The sequence below is a fragment of the Dipodomys merriami genome, unplaced genomic scaffold, assembly GCF_024711535.1.
Source record: "Dipodomys merriami isolate MVZ:Mamm:240054 unplaced genomic scaffold, mDipMer1.0.p SCAF_60, whole genome shotgun sequence".
NCBI lineage: Eukaryota > Metazoa > Chordata > Mammalia > Rodentia > Heteromyidae > Dipodomys > Dipodomys merriami.
Window position 1 is genome coordinate 1,104,490 of NW_027206180.1, and position 18,944 is coordinate 1,123,433.

The following is an 18,944-nucleotide window of genomic DNA, read 5'->3' on the forward strand; positions in this document are numbered from 1 at the left end:
GGTTGTCCCCCGCCCAGGGTCGGGGGAGGGAGGACCGGGGAGGGAGGATCGGGGAGGGAGGACCGGCTCGGCCCGGGACGGCGGAGCGGGTGCGCGCGGGGAGCGCGGGGAGCGCGGGGCCTCGACTTCCTTTTATGGCCTCTGTGTGTGTGTGTGTGTGTGTGCACGCGCGTGTGTGTGACAGGGACAGGAGGAGAGGCACGGGGGGAAGACGGACGGACAGACAGGTTGAGTGACAACTGATGGAGAGCCACAGAGGAGGGGACGGGAAGCCGGGCCGAGGTCCTGGGGAGAGGTTGGGACGGGGGTCCTGCGGCACCCGGGTCCACAGGCCCCCCAGCTCCCCCCCCGTTATCTGGGGGACCCCTCTCCGCGCTCTGCATGCGGGCAGCGCCTTGCAGAGCCACGCAGCTCCCACGCTCCGACCGCCACCCCGAGCGGCCGCCGCCGCCGGCTCCTGAGAAGACACCGGGGTGGTGTCCCCAGCGCGGAGAGGGGGCGCTGGGAAGGAAAGTGGCACCCGGGATCAGGCAGGAAGGGGTTAATTAGCTCAGCACCCCAGGCTGGCCCTGGCCCAGGGAAGAAATTCTCCGATGTCCCCCCTCCATCATCGCCGCCTCAGGGGACCCCCCCCCCTCAGTGACCACCGGGAACGGCCAGACCCGCCAGGATGGGTCGTCCCAATGTGACCCGGCCAGGTGCGCCTGGGGCCGGTGACAGCGATTCCCCAGGGCTCCTGCAGGGGTCGCTGCGGAGAGCGCCCGCTGGCCCCGCCCCGTCCCGCCAGGCCCCGCCCCGCTCTCCAAGGCTCGCCGGTCAGGCCCCGCCCCCTCCAGGCTCTGCCCATGTCCCCCAGGTCCCGCCCCAAAGGCCACCCCAGGGTCTCTATAGCCAGGCCACGCCCCTCACCACCAGGCCCCGCCTTTCACAGGCCAAGCAGTCTCTATAAAGTCAAGCCCCGCCCCTACAGACTCCGCCCATGCCACCAGACCCCGCCCCCTCCGTGCAGGCTCCGCCCACCGCCCCTTTCCCACCCGCGGGCTGCGCGGGGTCTCTATAAAGCCAGGCGTCAGGGGTGCGCAGGGGATTTGGACGCCCGGGCCTGGGAAGCGCGCCAGATCTGAGTCTCCATCCGGTGTCTCCTCTCCTAGCCCCCCCCCAGAGGACTGTAAGTGCTGTGGGGCGCCCTGGGGCGGAGGGGAGGGCTGGGCTGGAAGGTCCAGCGGGGTCCCGGAGCGCTGGGGGGGGGGGGCTGGGGGGCAATTAGGGGACGGTGGCGAGCCGTCCATCCGCGTCCATCCTCGAGATGCCAGGCCCGGGCCCAACGCCGGGGTGCCTCGTCTTGGGAAAATGAATGGCTAGGGTGCAGCAGGAAGGGGGTGCTGGGCTGGGACTCGCGGGCGGCCCTGCAGGCGGGCACCTCATGCCCAGCAGCTTTTGCACGGTCACCAAAAAAGGAAAAAGAAAGTGCCCTGGAGCACTTTGCTACCTCGCAGATGGGCAGAGCGCGGCCCAGGTGCACGGGATCACCCCAGGGGTGGGCTAGAAGTGGGTGGGCAGGGGCTCTGGGGCCCGGGAGGGGAGGGGAGGCCGATGGGTGTGAGGCTTGTGTACCCAGATGCAAGCCCTCTCCACCTTCTACAGGTGGTGCCAAGTCCCAGATTGCATGCAGGACCTGCACCTGCGCTAGGTTAGCTCAGGCTGGCGTTTCCCACATGGAAACAAACCGGGCTGTGATGTTGGAGTAGCCAGGGGGAAAAAAACACCCAAAAAACCAAGACTGGGCTGGCTGGTGTGGAGATCTTGCAACTTCTAGAAAAGTTCCACAAAAAGTCCAGGCGCGGGCACACACACAGACACACAAAGGAAATATTTAGAAAACTCGGGGCAGGGAGAGAGCAGCTTCAGTTAATATTAGGACTGATGGATTGGGTTGTGCACCGGCCAGAGGGTTTCAAAGGGAAGTCAGGCTGGACTGTTAATACACTCCTTTGCGTAGCTGTTTTTGGTTTGGTTCTGTCTTCAGTTCTTTGGCTTGCTTAGAATTACTGTTTTGGAGTGGATTTGAAAGAAAGGAGCTGGAAGGGGCTGGTCTGAAAGTTGTGAATGGCAGGATGGGAAATAAGAGGGGGAAGATGATTTTTGAAAGCCCTTGGAGTCTTCCAGCAAGACAGCTACTCTTGATGGGCTTCTATTGGAATGATCACAGGAGTTCTTCTTTTGTCCTAATCCTGGGGATTGAACTCAGGGTTTGGGAACTGTCCTTTAGCTATTTTGCCATTTGAACCACAGCTCCACTTCCAGCTCTTTTTTTGTATGTGTGTATGGTTACTCGGAGATAAGAGTTTCACAGGCTTTCCTGCCTGGTCTGACTTCCATCTCTGCGATCTTCAGATGACAGTCTCTAGCTAGCATTACAGGCATGAGCTATTGGTGCTTGATGCCACATAATTCTTATGAGATCACTTAACTGATCTCATTTAAACCTTGCCCAACTTCATCAGAGAAGCATTAGGAGGCCTGTTTAGTATAGAAGACAGCTGATGCTCAGAAAGGCTGAGACACCATCCATGGCACCCAGCAAATAAATGGTCGAGCTCATTCCCTGGTTTATCTGATGCCAGGGTTATTATACCCTATAGCTAATCATCATAGCCCCTTTTCTTTCTTTCTTTACTGTAGACTCAAACTTCTCGTTAGAAGTCAGGTTTCTGGTAGGACCAAATTCTTGCAGCATCGTAAATATTTATCATCCACTTTGAAGAAAACATAAACTGAACTTTGGGTTGAAAGGAACATGAAACAGTTCTGTCGCTGGCGCTGATGACCTCAGGTACTTCTGGATTCTTGGGGCGACCTTTCAGCAGCCTCCCAAGTTTGACTCCTAAACACCGTATTTTTTTATTATCATGTCTGAAATAGACACACGATTCCGTACAAGGTATTTGTTATGGATTTATCATTACTTTTCCTGGGAGGGCTGAGATGGAGGCAAACATGTCCATGTATGGTAGTGTTTTCCAGCCCAGCCCCCCCCCCCCCCCCCCCCCGGCCAGCTACCCAGCCTTGCTGGCTGAGCCCTAGGGATTTCTGGTCCCCCTCAGGAAGATCTGGGGAGCACAGCCCAGGACATTTGGAAGGAAAGGACGGTGCTTGCTTGCTTTTTTCTTTTTTTCTTTTTTGATGGGAATTGCCTCTTCTTTTCCTCTGGGCATTCTATCCAAACAAGTGTCACTGAAGCTGTAAGGCACCAACTTGGCAATTCTAAAATATGATCCATTTTTCCCAGAAAACAAAAAAAAACCCCACCCACTTTCAAATCTAGGGGAATCATAGAAGGCCACAAGCAGATTTTTAAAGTCACTTCGGTTGGCATTCAGGTGCCTTACCTTTTCTGTCTGTAAAATGGGACTAAAGAAAATAGGCAGTGTGTTTGGGGATGCTCCCTCTCCATCTCCTCTGTCTCTCTCTCTTTTGTAGCATCAGGGTTTGAACGCAGGACTTGCTAGGCTTGCTTGCCTGGTGCCTGCGGCCTGGCTTTTTGCTGGGTAGTTTTGGAGGTGGAGTCGCTCAGATTCTGCTGCCTTTACTGGCCTTGAAGTGCGACCCTCTGGATCTCATTCTCCTGCGTAGCTAGGGTGACAGGCACGGGTCCTTGCTACCCAGTGTGTATGGGGCATGGTTGCTGGACAATATTTATGGGCATTTTCTTATCAAGTCTTTAGAGCCACAGGCCCTATTTTATAACAGAGTCTCAGATTTGCTCCATAGCTCAGCCAGCCAATAAAGAAGATAGGGTGTCACAAGTCCAAGCAGTAATTAGATACTATTTTTATGCCTATAATCCTAGCTAATAAGGAGGCCAAGATGTGAGGATGGAGGTTTGAGGCCAGTAGAGGCCAGAAAGTCTTTGAGATGTGATCTCTAAGCCCTGTTATGGACACCAAAGGAAGGAAGGGAGGGAGAGAGGGAGGGAGGGAGAGAGGGAAGGAGGAAGGCATGGACTTCCTCATTATTATTGCCTTCCTTCCAAATTATATCAGCTACATTATATCAGGGGTTTCTTTTCTTTTTTTTTTTTTTTTTGTCGGTTGTGGGGCCTGAACTCTGGGCCTGGGTGCTGTCTCTCAGCTCTTCAGATGGTCTAATTCCATCTTTCTTGATATTTAGCATGTTGTCTAATTTTTATTGTTTTGCCAGTCCTGGGTCTTGAACTCAGGGCCTGGGCACTTTCCTTGAGCTGCTTTTGTTCAAGGCTAGCACTCTACCGCTTGAGAAACAGTGCCACTTCTGGCATTTTCTGCTTATGTAGTGCTGAGGAATTGAACCCAGAGCCTCAAGCATGCAAGGCAAGCACTTACCACTGAGCCACCTTCCCAGCCCATATGAGGGGTTTCAATTAAACTTGTCAGTTTATGAATCACTTGCGATTGTTCTGGGCCTCCGAGGAGTCTCTCCCACATCCTCCACTGCCCAGCCTCCCCAAGGCAAGGAAGACCACTGAGCTCAGAGAAATCCTTGCAAGAATTTGAAGGAACAAAGCCGGGCACCGGTGGCTCATGCCTGTCATCCTAGCTACTCAGGAGGCTGAGACCTGAGGATCATGGTTCAAAGCCAGCCCGGGCAGGAAAGGCTGTGAGACTCTTATCTCCAGAAAACCAGAAGTGGTGCTGTGGCTCAAGCATTAGAGCACTCACCTTGAGCTGAAGAGCTGAGGGACAGCACCCAGGCCCAGAATTCAAGCCCCACGACCAACAACAACAACAACAACAACAATTTGCAGGAACTCCTAGAACTATGCACTCTCTGTGGGGACATGGAGGTCCCTTCTCCTGTGGACCTGGGACCCCAGGGGCTCGAGTTTGGGGCTTTTAGGGGGATTTTGCAGTCTAGACATTGAATTCCTTCCTGTGCATGCCTTGGGTGTGTAACCTGAAGCCTGCTATCTTTTTAATTTTATTTTTTATTATTTAAGTAGTTGTACCTGGGGCTTTGAGTTCAATCTGTGGGTTGATTAGTGTCACCTCACCCCACATGCTCCCCCAACTCTCCTGCCCCGCCCCTCCCTGCCCCTTCCCGCCCCTCCTTCCCCTCCCCTCCAGTGGCCTGGCTTCATTTTCACATGAAAATGTGAAATGTTGAATCTTATGACTGCCTCCCACCCTTCCTCCATTCATCCCCCCACCCCCACGTCAACAACACCCCCTCCCTCCGGCCTCCTGGTGGTCATTTGGGGGGGAGGGTTGCCAGTTACCCCATCAGAATCCTCCCCTGAGTCTACCCTGCTGCAGCTGGCGTGTTTGTGCGCGTTGAGTGTGCGTGCGTGCGTGTGCGTGGTCACGTCTGTTTGTGTATGCAGTCGTTTTCGTTGTGTGCTTTAACTGCAACCCGCCATCTAGGGTGGAGGGTGAACGAGTCTCCTTGGGGGTGTCCCGTCGGCACTGCCAAAAGGCAGACATTTTGGAGCTTCTCAGATTGAGGGCGCTCACCCATGTGTGTCTCTTCTCATCTACTAAGATGTGTAGGTGGCATGAATTTCCTGTAATGAAATCGCTAAATTAATTAAGGCCAGTCCTGGGGCTTGAACTCAGGGCCTGGGTGCTGTCCTTGAGCTTTTGTTTTTCCCACCAGGCTGGCACTCTACTACTGAAGCCGTAGTTCCACTTTGAGCTTTTTGGTAGTTTATTGGAGATAAGAGTGTCAAGGATTTTCCTGCCTGAGCTCGCTTGGAACCATGATCCTCAGATCTCAGCCTCCTGAGTAGCCGGGATTGCAGGCGTGAGCCACGGTGCCCGGCATGTCCTTACACTTGAAAGCACTAAATATTGGCAAGTTGTACCGGAGAGAGACTGCAGAATCCCCCTGTTGCTGTCACTTCTGCCCTGTGCGTTTTTATTGTTATTTTTGTGCCGGTCCGTGGGCTTGAGCTCGGGGTTTTACGCTCTCATTTGACATCTTTGCACAAGGCTGTTGCCGTAGCATTTGCCACAGCTCGGCCTCCGGCTTTTTGGTGGTTAATTGGAGGTAAGAATCTTGTGGACTTTCTTGCCCAGCTTTGCTTTGAACCACGATCCTCCCGGAGTTTTTGAGATGATTACATGAAATGGTAGCTGGGGCTGGAGCCATAGCTCAGTGGCAGAGTGTATGCCTCGCATGAGGAAGAGTCTGGGTTTGATCCCTAATGTCACAAGAAGATGGGCTGGACACACGGCTCAAGTGGTAGAGCTCCAGCTCTGAGCAAGAGAGCCACGCCATTCCCCCAGCCCTGCTTCTCCCCCTCCTCTTTTTTTTTTTTTTTTTGCCAGTACTGGGGCTTGAACTCAGGGCCTGGGCGCTGTCCCTGGGTGCTGTCCCTTGAGCCACAGCACCATTTCGAGCTTTTTCTGTGTATGGGTATACTGAGGAATAGAACCTAGGGCTTCATTCATGCTAGGCAAGTACTCTACCACTGAGCCACATTTCTAGCCCTTCTTTCCTTCCTTCCTCCTTTCCTTCCCTTCCCTTTCTTTTCTTTTCTCTCTTCCTTGCCCCCTCCCCTTTCCCCCTTCTTTCCTTCTTTCCTTCCCCCCTTCTCTCCTTCCTTCCTCCCTTCCTCCTTTGCTTTCTTCCTCTATCTCTGTCTCTCTCTGTCTCTGTCTGTCTGTCTGTCTGTCTGTCTGTCTGTCTGTCTGTCTGTCTGTCTCTCTCTCTCTCACACACACACACACACACACACACACACACACACAGAAGCTGGCATTCAGTGTGCTTTAGCAGCTTTGTGATTGTGATTGGTATGATTTGATGAGCTCACTGCAGTTTCTCAAGGGCATTGTATGGCCAAGCATTATTTTCTTATTTGGGGGGAGCCCCAGGTGGATAGATGGAACAAAAGCCAGGAAGTTGGATATCCCAGTGTGCATTGGGGGTCTTCGTGAGGGGTACATAATACCTGGCACCTCCCTAACAGATTTCATGTCTGTACCACAGTGGGAGACCTTTGCGCTTTCCCTCATCCTGCCCCATCGCCAATATGCCAGGTGTGGTAGTGCACACCTGTAATCTCAGCTACTGCAGAGGCAAAGGTAGAAAAACCACAAGTTCCAGGCCGGCCTGAACAAAGGTAACACAAGGCCCTGTCTCAAACCCAAAAACCCAAAAATCAAACAAGGGCTGGGACGTGGCTGAAGTGGTAGAGCGCTTGCACCGCACGCCTCAGGCTCTGGGGGGAGCCTCCAGAAATTCAGGGCCTTAGGGTTCCAAGGAGCCCAGTCTGGGAAAGGTCTTTGCAGCTGGTTTCCTTCAGACCAAAGAGGATTTTGCACTTCATCAGGGTCGGTGGCATCAAAGCCAGGAAGGGGGAGGGGGAGGGGGAGCAGGGCGTTTGGGGGGGGCGGTGTCTTCTCCTCTTTGGGGCAGGGACTCAGTCCCTGCACTTGCTCGTGTTGCTTGTGTTTTTATGCTGGATCAGATGGGGTACCCTCCCCCCGCCCCCCCACTCGCCCCCCCCCACCCGCACCTACTTTTATTTTTCGGTTTCATTATTTGGCTCATTTGGCTAAGTTAGCGGAGCTCATGCACGTGGCCTGACCAGGAAAAGCTGCACATTGGGTCACGCCGCTCGGAAGGAATGGAACGTTCTGGAAATACCATGGAGGCTCTCAGGGCCACCAAGCTACTCCATAAATGGTGGCAGTGGTATGAGCAGCTCTTGGTATGTGTTCCCTGCACTGGGGAGGGGGGAGGGGAGGAGGAATCTAGAAAAATAACCTGGGGTTTTATTTAATTAATTGCTTTTGGTGCCAGTCCTGGGGCTTGAACTCAGGGCCTGGGCACTGTCCCTGAGCTGCTTTTGCTCAAGGCTAGCGCTCTGCCGCTTGAGCCACAGCACCATTTCCAGCTTTTTCTGTGTATGTGGTGCTGAGGAATCAAACCCAGGGCCTCATGCATGCAAGGCGAGCGCTCTGCCACTGAGCCACCTTCCCAGCCCCGTGATCATCAATTTAATCAGAAGTTCTAAAAGGTCAAATCTGACAGAGAATGCACAAAGGGCAGCGTGCCCACGCCCACTACAGCACCCGGTATCCCCATGACGATGTGGAAGCAATCCCCGCCCCCCCCCCCCCCCGTGGATACATGAAGACATAGGCCAGCTGGGGTCTGTCCATAGTGGAATACTATTCAGCCTTAAAAAAGGAAATTCTGGCATCTGGAGGACGCTGTGCTGAGTGCAAGAAAGACACATAGTCTATGCCTCCCCTTCCCGGAGGCACTTGCAACAGAGATTTGGAAATGGAGGTGGAGAGTGGAGGCCGGGGCGGGGAAGGGCTGGTGTTGCAAAGTGAAGGGTGTTCTGAGTGGGGTGGGGGCGTGCCCCACTCCACTGTACACTTCAAGATGATGCGGATGGGGTCTCGGCTGTGGCGCCACTGGTAGAGGGCCTGCCCGGCCAGTTCAATCCCCGGTTCAAATCCCACCACTGCCAACCAAAAAGACTGAGATGGCAGGTTGTATGTCCTGTGTATTTTATCAGAAGTAAATGCTGATATCGGGAAGCTCATAATAGAAATGACAGCCTTCCGTAACTGTATTTGATCAAGGCGTAGTCCTCTAGATAGGCTGCGAAGATAGTTTAAGACAGGAAATGGAATTTTATAGCTATTGTTTTATAATTCATTCCCTCCCTCCCTCCCTCCCTCCTTCCCTCCCTCCCCCCTCCCTCCCCCCTCCCTCCCTCCTTCCCTCCCTCCCTCCCTCCTTTCCTCCTTTCTTCCTTCCTTCCTTCCTCCCTCCTCCCTCCCTCCTTCCCTCCCTCCTTCCCTCCTTCCTTCCTTTCTCCCTTCCTCCCTCCCTCCCCCCTCCCCCCTCCCTCCCTCCTTCCCTCCCCCCTCCCTCCCTCCTTCCCTCCTTCCCTCCCTCCTTCCCTCCTTCCTTTCTTCCTTCCTCCCTTCATTCCCCCTCCCTCCCTCCCTCCCTCCCTCCTTTCTTCCTTCCTTCCTCCTTCCCTCTTTCCCTCCCTCCCTCCCTCCCTCCCTTTCTCCTTCCTTCCTTCCTTCCTCCCTCCCTCCCCCCTCCCTCCCCCCTCCCTCCCTCCTTCCCTCCCTCCTTCCCTCCCTCCTTCCCTCCCTCCTTCCCTCCCTCCTTCCCTCCCTCCTTCCCTCCTTCCCTCCTCCCTCCCTCCCCCCTCCCTCCCCCCTCCCTCCTCCCTCCCTCCCCCCTCCCTCCTCCCTCCCTCCTCCCTCCCTCCTTCCCTCCCTCCTTCCCTCCCTCCTTCCCTCCCTCCTTCCCTCCCTCCTTCCCTCCCTCCTTCCCTCCTTCCCTCCTTCCCTCCTTCCTCCCTCCCTCCCTCCCCCCTCCCTCCTCCCTCCCCCCTCCCTCCTTTGGTGGTATCGGGTTAAATTCAGAGCCTCATGTTCAGGCAGGTGCTCTGCCACTTGAGCCGCATCCCAGTCCTTTTGCTCTCATTTGTCTTTCAGAGAGGGATTTGGGCTTTAGCTTAGGTCCACCTGGGACTGTGATCCTCCTACCTCAGCCTCCTGTGTAGTTGAGATTATAGGCATGCACCACTGCATCGCTCTTGATTTGAGATGAAGTCTTGATAATTTCGCCACGCTGCCACTGAATCGCCGCGCACCTGTCTTCACCTCCCTGGTGGGTTGGGTGACAGCCATGAGCCACCACCCCTAGAGTCTTTCTCTTATAATATTTTCTTGTGCTGGCCCTGGGGCTTGAACTCAGGGCCCACACGCTGTCCCTCAGCTTTTCACTCAGGCTTGGCGCTCTACCACTTGAGCCACAGCTCTACTGCCCGCTTATTTTTTTTTTTTTAGTGGTTCACTGGAGATAAGAATCTCAGGGGTGGGGGGCTGGGAAGGTGGCTCAGTGGTAGAGCGCTTGCCTTGCATGCCTGAGGCCCTGGGTTCGATTCCTCAGCACCACATAAGCAAAAAGAAAAAAGCAGGAAGTGGTGCTGTGGCTCAAGTGGTAGATTGCTAGCCTTGAGCTGAAGAGCTGAGGGACAGCGCCCAGGCCCAGAGTTCAGGCCCCACGACCAGACCCCCCAAAAAAACCCACAAAACAAACAAACAAAAAGAATCTCAGGGATGTTCCCTCCCCGGGCTGGCCTTGAACCACGATCCTCAGACTCTCAGCCTCCTGAGTGGCTAGGATGATGGGCGCATGGCCACCCATGTGGCCCTGTGCATCCTTTGACAATAGAACATTCTGGTAGCTTCTGGATGCTTCTGTCAGCTGTGTATGGGGGGAGGGGCACCCCTCCGTCCTGCTGCTGACCATGTGTGCCCGTCCCACCCCAGGGCACCCCGCAGGCACCATGGCACAGAAGGGCCAGCTGAGCGATGACGAGAAGTTTCTCTTCGTGGACAAGAACTTCCTCAACAGCCCGATGGCGCAGGCGGACTGGGTGGCCAAGAAGCTGGTGTGGGTCCCGTCGGAGAAGCAGGGCTTCGAGGCGGCCAGCGTGAAGGAGGAGAAGGGCGATGAGGTGGTGGTGGAGCTGGTGGAGAATGGCAAGAAGGTGACGGTGGCCAAGGACGACATCCAGAAGATGAACCCGCCCAAGTTCTCCAAGGTGGAGGACATGGCGGAGCTCACCTGCCTTAACGAGGCCTCCGTGCTGCACAACCTGAGAGAGCGCTACTTCTCCGGCCTCATCTACGTGAGTGACTGGGGGGGGGCTCCCCCGGGGGTGTGGGCTGGGGGATCCCCCCCCCGCGTGGCGAGCCACTGGCCGCATGGGGCTAACTTTAATCAGGTTTGAAGATGCACATGTTCAGGCTACCAGAGATTCCCTGCGGTGTTCACAGAGCCGTGTGCAAATATAAGTATTTATTTTGTTATTTATGTCCTTGTCAGTCCCGGGACTTGAACTCCCCTGGCCTGGGTCTCTGAGCTCTATTGTGGCTCCTCCAGGCGAGCGCTTGGCCACTTCTTGGAGCCCCAGGTCCCCGTCTGGTTTTCTGGTGGTTCATTGGAGATAGGAGGCTCCTTGCTGGCCCCGGGCTGGCTTTGAACGGCGATCCTCACATCTCAGCCTCCTGAGTAGCTAGGATGACAGACGTGAGCCACCGACACCCCACGATAGAAAATGTTTTAAGTATTATTATTTAAAACTTCATCTCTCCAGTGGTATCTTGGCCCCAGATCAAGCACTCAACGGGCACTGAGTTTTGGTGGATACAGCATTGGGTAGTGTAAATCTAGAACATTCTTAACCTGGAGGGACCGGACTATACAAGGGACTGGTGACAGGGGACACAGGTTCCATATGGGGTTGGAGCCAAACCTCAGAAGAAAAGGGACAGAAATATCCTCATGATAGACTTCCTTACTTATTACTTCCTTGTTATGCCAGCCTGGGGCTTGAACTTAGGGCCTTGTGCTTTTTTGCTCAAGGCTAGTGCTCTGCTACTAGAGCCGCAGCTCCACTTCTGGCTTTTTAATGGTTAATTGGAGATAAGTGTCTCATGGACAATCCTGCCTGGGCTGGCTTTGAACCCTGATTCTCAGATCTCAGCGTCCTGAGTAGCTAGGATGACAGGTGTGAGCCACCAGCACCCAGCTTTCCTTGCCAGTTACCTAATTTCTTTGAAACATCATTTCCTTCCCTGTAGAAAAGACACAAATCTCACAGAGTGAGATTTTTCTTTTTACAAACAAATAACCATCAAGCCAGACATGGTGGCACATGCCTGTAATCCCAGCAACTCAGGAAGTGGAATTAGGAAGATCAGAGTCTGAGGCCAGACCAGGCCAAGTTAGTGCAAGATCCTATGAAAACAAACTAAAAGCAAAAGGGCTGGGGACATGGTTCAGGTGCTAGAGTGCTGGCTAGAGCTCCCCTGCCCCCCAGCCAGCTTTGAAGGGCTATGAATGTATCATGTGGTGTGTCTAGGTGTTGGACTTATACACCTTTCATTGGTTATGATTGTTATTTGGTGGTACTGAGGTTTGAACTCAGAGTCTCGCACTTGCTAGGCAGGTGCTCTTCCACTTGAGCCACACCCCCGGTCCTTTTTTGCTTCATTATTATTATTTTGGAGAAGGTAGACCTGGGTTCTCCATCCTCCCTGTGCCGCCTGCATGGCTGGGATTATAAGTGTGCGCTGCCATGCCCAGCCTGTGGCCTGTCATTGAATGCAGGTACTCTCACTTGACTGGCTTGCTCCATTTCTAGGCCAGCATACGAGGCCTGGAATAGGAAAGCCCATCTTTCCCTCTCTGAGGGAAGTTCCGCGCGTGCGTGCGTGGCATTTTTGTGTGGAAATGTTATCTTCCTAGGTTGGCAGGTGGGCTTTCCCAAGGGCCCCTCTGGAAGGAGCGGGGTGTGTGTAGGGGAGGGAGGTCTCCTTGGGGTCCTTGGGGTCCAGTGTTCCATCTGCGAGTGTCCCCCCATCCCGGGCAATGGAGGGCAGGCCTGTGCGTCTCCTCCATCCTCCCACATGATCTTTGAGTCCAAACTAGAAAGCAGAAAGATTCCCCCCACCCCCCAATCCAGGGTGTCATCTGAAAGAGATTAAGAAACAAAAACAAGCCTCAAATTCCCGCTGATCGCCTCTGGATGGATTAGATGGGCATGCTCTCTGCCTCGTGATGCCACGGCTGCCCCTGCCTCCAACCTTTCTGCTCAGATTCTCCCCTTCATAGACAGACAGGGCCTCCTGGAGGAGCAGGAGGAGCAGGAGCAGCAGCACAGGGGCGGGGTCAGGAAGCCCCGCCCACCCATAAACAGACTGTTAGCCACGCCCCCACGCTAACCTACTTTGCTAGCCCCGCCCTCCGCCTATTATAACCCAGCTTGTTAGCCACGCCCCCACTCTGGCTAACCCAGCTTGTTAGCCACTCCCCACTCAGCCTAACTCAGCCTTGTTAGCCACGCCCCTCCCATCATAACTCAGCTTATTAGCCACGCCCCACTTAGCCCAACTCAGCCTTGTTAGCCACGCCCCTGTCAGTAGGGGCTGGCAGGTGGTGAGGTGTCTGTCCCCAGCCCAGGCCACCAGCAGCCTGTGTCGTCTGTACTTCTCCACAAGCCCCGCCTCTCCCTGCTGTCACTGCTCACAACTGGCCCCTTGAACTCCTACTATGTGCTTTTCACAGGCAGAACGACTCCCCCCCACCTCTCCCTCCCCTACGGAAGCCTGGAGGAGAGAGCGGGGCTCATGAGCCCCCCGGGACCTTTCCCTCTTTTCATTTTTCAGAGATAGTCTCTTGTTATCTCTCCCAGGCTGGACCCAGACAGAGATTCTCCCACCCCGGCTTTCCAAGGAGCTGGGCTGACATAGGTACACCGCCACAGCTGGCCCGTGAGCTAGAAATTCTTGGAGGGCCATGGCTGCCCAAGATTTATTTGCTTGTGGTTTCTGCCCCAGACCTGGTATTAGTAGCTGCTCAGTGGGTGAGGGAGGGTTGTTCAAACGGGTTTCGTGTGAGCCCATTCACTGCCCACCTGACGATCCTCCCGCACCTCCCAGCATCCTCTGCCACTTTTCCCTCTGCATCCCTCCCGCCACTCACCATCCATCGGCCCTGGGCAGACTGAGCCCTGGGACTTCCCGGCCTCTAACCCTCAGCCTCAGCTCAGAAGTCGCACAAATCCCGTTCTGTGACCTGACACGAGTCTAGGACACACAGGCTGACGAATGAGTAGATGAGCAAATGAATGAGTGAATGAGAGTGAATGTGTGAGTGGATGTGAATGAATGAATGAGTGATGAGTCAATGAACCAGTGAATGAATGAGTGCTGTGGGGTTTTGCTGGCCACCTCACCTCAGCTCTGTTGTTTGATTGGCTGTGGCTGTGACACGGTGAGCTCTGTCCCCAGCCTGGCCTCTGCCCTGGGCCTCCACCATCCAGTGCTCCCCATGTGGGTGCCATTGGGCCTGGAGGTCTCACTGAGGCACTGGAGAAAGGGAGGGAGGGAGGGAGAGAGAGAGGGCGGGTGGGCCAGCCCCTGTCCTCCCCTGCGCCATGTTCCACGCCCTTTTCAGAATGAGCAGAATCTCACTCATCCATCAGCCATGGAAGTTCCTGTTTGCGGTGTCAGCCTGGAGCCCAGGCCTAGTGAACCCCAGCCACACACCGGCCCCAGGACATTTTCACAACCTCCAAGCCCACTAATGGCTGCTCCTCTCTCTTAGCCATGGGAGTGACGGGCATACTTTCTGTCTCTGTGGACTTTTCTCCAGTGGACCCCTGTTCCGAGTTCGTCACCCCGGCCCCTCTGTCCAGGCTGCCCGTGGGGAGGTGGTGTGCGTTTATGGAGGATGATGGGCTCTGTTAGTGGCCACACACAAGCAGGAAGTCGGGAAAACCACTCCCAGGGTTCACTTTTACTGTGGCCACACCCTCCGCATACCTCAGTTTCCCCTCCTGTCAGACACCTGTGGGAGGCCCGTGGCCTCCCTGGGGTGGTTCTGCGCTGGTGCTAGGACAGCAGTGGTGGCCATCGAGATGCAGGGGCTGAGATTTGAACCCAGGGCCATCTAAAAATCGCGCCATTAGGAAATCAAAGATGGCTCAGACATCCAGGGGACCCCTCCCCCATTTCCCGAGCCTAGGCCCCGCCTCTGCCAGGACACGGCGGATCCTGTCCGTCCGTGTGTGCTTCCATCTGACTGTCCTTCCTCCTGTGTCCGTAGACCTACTCGGGGCTGTTCTGCGTGGTGGTGAACCCCTACAAGCAGCTGCCCATCTACTCGGAGAAGATCGTGGACATGTACAAGGGCAAGAAGCGGCACGAGATGCCCCCCCACATCTACGCCATCGCCGACACGGCCTACAGGAGCATGCTGCAAGGTAGGCCCGGCCGCTGCCACCGCCACGTCCCAAGCGACCTCCCTGAATCCCTGCCAGGAATGCCAGCTTGGCAAGTGGTGCCGGGGACCCAGGGCTGTGACTGAAAAAGGAAGAAAAGCAAAGCCAACGTCTGTGGGCAGCTGGAGGGAGAGGGGAGGGGGTGGGGGAGAGGCTGCCTGGGCAAATACGGGCAAAGCTCAGCTGCCCCCCCTGCCTGCCCCCCCCCGCCTGCCCTCCTCCCGGCCATGCCAGCTGCCCAGGGAAGAAGAGGGGGGAGAAGGGTTTCAGGAGCCACGTTGGCTCTCTCCGGAGTGTGGACGCATGCCTGTCCCTCTCCACCTCAGTGTCCTCATCTGCACAAAGATTATTCTTCATGCCCGCTTGAAGACCTTTCAGTTAATATTTTTGTTGGTTTTTCTTTTTTCTTTTTTTGTCGCTCATGGGGCTTAGAAATGCTGTCCCTGAGCTTTTTTTTTGCTCAAGGCTGGAGCTCTACCTCTTGTGCCACTGCTCCACTTCTGGCTTTTTGGTAGCTCATTAGAGACAGGAGTCTCACAGACTTTCTTGCCTGGGCTAGCTTCGAGCTGTGATCCTCTCAGTCTCCTGAGGAGCTAGGATTCCAGGCGTGAGCCACCAGCTCCCTGTTAGCCTGAAGATGTTTACATGTTACCTTCCCGCCCAGGTATTACAGCGTGAAGGTTGTCATACTTAAGCATAACATGGCTGGATGTGTTTCAGATTTCAAATTACGTTTTGATTTTCAGAACATTGGAGTATATTGAGATATCTCGGGGATGGAACCCAAAGGGGAAAGTGATTTTAAGTTTTTCAAATCTGCCTTGCACCCATAGGTTGGAGGAAGTGTTGCGTAGTATTTTAAAAGTTGGGCATGGTGGGGTAAACCTGTAATCCCAGCCCTTGGGATTACAGGAGGATCTCCAGTTGGAGGTCAGCTTGAGTCTCCGTCTCAGAAAAAAAGGAATGGAATGGATTTTCTGCTATAAACTCAGTGGATGGGTAAAACGTGCCAATTTGAAGTACCCAGCTTAAAACTGATTTTTCTGTGTCATGGTTGTAGACTAAGATGTGACATGTTTCTAGAAAGTTCCCTCTTCAAATTGCCCCCTCTTGCCCAGTTCCTGGTGATTCCTATACTATCAGTCTAGCTTGTTGCTGAACTTGATACAAGCGACATCCTCATACAGTCTCCTCCATGTTTTTCTTAGAAGCTTCTCCCCCTCTACAGAGATAGTACAGTCTAGCAGTGACTGCATTAGTTCAGGACATTGATTCTAGAACAGGGCATCCTGTGTTCAAATCTGCCACTCATGGTGCTGTGTGGCCTTAGATGAGCCGTTGAACCTCTCCGTACCCATTGCTGCCTCTGGGGAAGAGAGCAGCCTGACTCTCAGGGCGTCTATGAGGATCACATCAAGTATTACATCGGCAGTGCTTAGTGGCAGGTGTGAGTGCCAGGTACTTACCAGCAAACAATTCATCCCCAAATCCCAAATGCACCAGGCCCCTGTGGCTCACGCCTCTCATCCCAGCTGCTGAGGAGGCTGGATCTGAAAATCCTGGTTCGAAGCCAGCCCTGGCAGGAAAGTCCATGAGACTCTTGTCTCCAATGAACCACCAGAAAACCAGAAGTGGCGCCGTGGCTCAAAATGGTAGAGTGCTCGCCTTAAGCAAAAAAGCTCAGGGACAGCGCCCAGGTCCTGAGCTCAAGCCCCCAACTGACCACCCCCCCTCCAAAAAAAACCCCAAATGCTCTGAACCTTGTCGGTGCCACAGTTGGGAATTTCCACACCCTGAAGCAAGATTTTTTTTTTCTTGCACAAAATTATTGGAAACTGTGCACACAATGATTCTCAGACCACGCGCCTACGATGCGTTATGATGCAAGTAAAATCAGTGTGTAAATCTAGGTGGCAGCCCCCGCCCCCCCAACCCCCCCCCCGGGGCCTCGGGAAGTCTGTGTAAAGATTCCCAGATCTGAAAAACTGGGTGCTTTGACTCACTTCTGGTCCCAAGAATGCTCCTCCCATAACACACCGGCACTGGATCCACACGTAACTCCAGGACAGCCGACACCCGGGGTCCGGGGTCCGAGCTGGGAACTGCAGGAGCTCTGTGGGTGGGAAGCCCCATGTGCCAGCATAGAGGTGCGCAGCCAGAAGGACCCCAAGTGTCTGTGATCCCAATTCCAGACGTGGCCTGCAATCCCTCTAAAGACCAGCAGGTGGCCCTTCGCAGGGCCTGCCATGAGATGCCCTGGGGCACTGCTTTAGGCCCCCTGCTGTCCCTTTGTGGTCTCCATGGCTGCCCTCGATGAAGGACTATTTAGGAGGTTGTACATGAGCCTCTTTAGGAAGCTGGGCATCATGCGGTTATGGTGTTTTGTTATTTGGCATGCGTTGCACTCACGGAAGTGTCTTGAACAATAGTTTATTACCACTGGGCACTGGTGGCTCACGCCTGTCATCCTAGCTACTCAGGAGGCTCAGATCTGAGGATCTCGGTTCATAGCCAGCCTGGGCAGGAAAGTCGGGAGATTCTTATGTCTAACAAACCACCAGAGAACCAGAAGTGGCGCTGTGGCTCAAGTGGTAGAGCTCTAGCCTTGAGCTGAAGAGCTCAGGGACAGCGCCCAGGTCCTGAGTTCAAGCTCTCCAACTGACAAAAAGAACAAAACAAAACTTAGATATCTTATTTTCTCCCCAATACTTTCTCTAGAAATGGCAGCATCCAGGTACACTAGTCTTCATTGTGCTAGAATGTTCCATGCCTCTGCAGACACATATTTCTTGCTCCCTTTTAAAATATCAGTGTTGATTTGTGTGTGTGTGTGTGTGTGTGTGTGTGTGTGTGTGTGTGTGTGTGTGTGTGTAAATGGTTTCCAGAGAAATCATTTGTCCAGGGCAGCCATTATCAACTTCTGTGATTGATTTAGAGGTGTTGGCCTCTTTATCTTGATAGAGCTTGATTATATATTGCTGATAACTAAAAATATTTCCAGCTCTAGGCTTCACCTGTTAACTTTATTTTGTTGTGGGCCTGGGCACTGTCCCTGCGCTCTTCAGCTCAAGGTGAGCGCTCTACCACTTGAGCCACAGCGCCACTTCCAGTTTTCTAGTGGTTTATTGGGGATAGGAGTCTCACAGTCTTTCCTGCCCAGGCTGGCTTTGAACTTCGATCCTCAGATCTGAGCCTCCTGAGTAGCTGGGATTACAGGCGTGAGCCACTGGTGCTACACCTGTTAACTTTTATCTGTGGAAGATAGGGTTTGAGCTCATTCATCCCTTTCATCTGCCTATATCACCTGATTTCACAGATTCCCAATACTTTAGCTCCATGAACTTAATAAAGCTTTATTCTGAGTATTCGTATGAGCTTAGATGATTATGGCTGTGTCGATGTTCCTCAGTGCTTATCTCTGTGCTGTCTTGTGATTACTTTTTCTTTGCCTGTGTGACTTACTATTTTCTCAAGTTAGCAATAACCTCCCTGCCCCCCAAACCTACTTCCTATGTTCTTCATTACTAATACTGGCTTTCTAAATGACTTTCCTGTCTGGGCTGGAATCACATGTCTCTAGATCTCAGCCTCCTGAGTGGTTGAGATTACAGAAGTGAGCACTGGTGCTTGGCTAGACTCATCTTTATTTTCCTGGCTATAGTGCTGCGACTTACCCCAGGTCTGTTTCCCGCATTGTTCTGGAGACTTAGTGAACCTTCAATATGTTAGACAAATGCCTTCTTCATCATGAAGTTTGGGGAAATTTGGGAAGAGTATTTCCTTCATCATTTTCTTCTGCTCCCTTGTAGCAGAAGTCCTTACCCTCACAATGGGGCTCTTGAACTGAATCTGTAATTATTATTATTATTATTATCATCATCATCATCATCATCATCATTATCATCATTGGTCGTGGGGCCTGAACTCTGGGCCTGGGCGCTGTCCCTCAGCTCTTCAGCTCAAGGCTAGCGCTCTACCACTTGAGCCACAGCGCCACTTCCGGCTTTTTTCTTTTTGTTTATGTGGTGCTGAGGAATCGAACCCAGGGCCTCAGGCATGCAAGGCAAGCGCTCTACCACTGAGCCACCTTCCCAGCCCCTGTAACTGTTACTATAGCGGTGCTGTGCAG

The 18,944-nt window shown here is 53.8% G+C and overlaps 1 protein-coding gene across 4 annotated transcripts in view; it reads left to right on the forward strand.

Annotated features, from left to right (window-relative positions):
- The first annotated feature begins 1,078 nt into the window (after positions 1-1,078).
- Positions 1,079-18,944, forward strand: part of LOC138814507 (myosin-11) — a 56,334-nt gene continuing 38,468 nt past the window's right edge. For all 4 annotated transcript variants that reach the window (XM_070003408.1, XM_070003409.1, XM_070003410.1 and 1 more), the window contains exons 1-3: positions 1,079-1,168; positions 10,296-10,657; positions 14,641-14,797. In XM_070003408.1, coding sequence (XP_069859509.1) covers positions 10,313-10,657; positions 14,641-14,797 — 502 coding nt within the window. In that variant the 5' untranslated portion in view covers positions 1,079-1,168; positions 10,296-10,312. The remainder of the gene's footprint in view (positions 1,169-10,295; positions 10,658-14,640; positions 14,798-18,944) is intronic.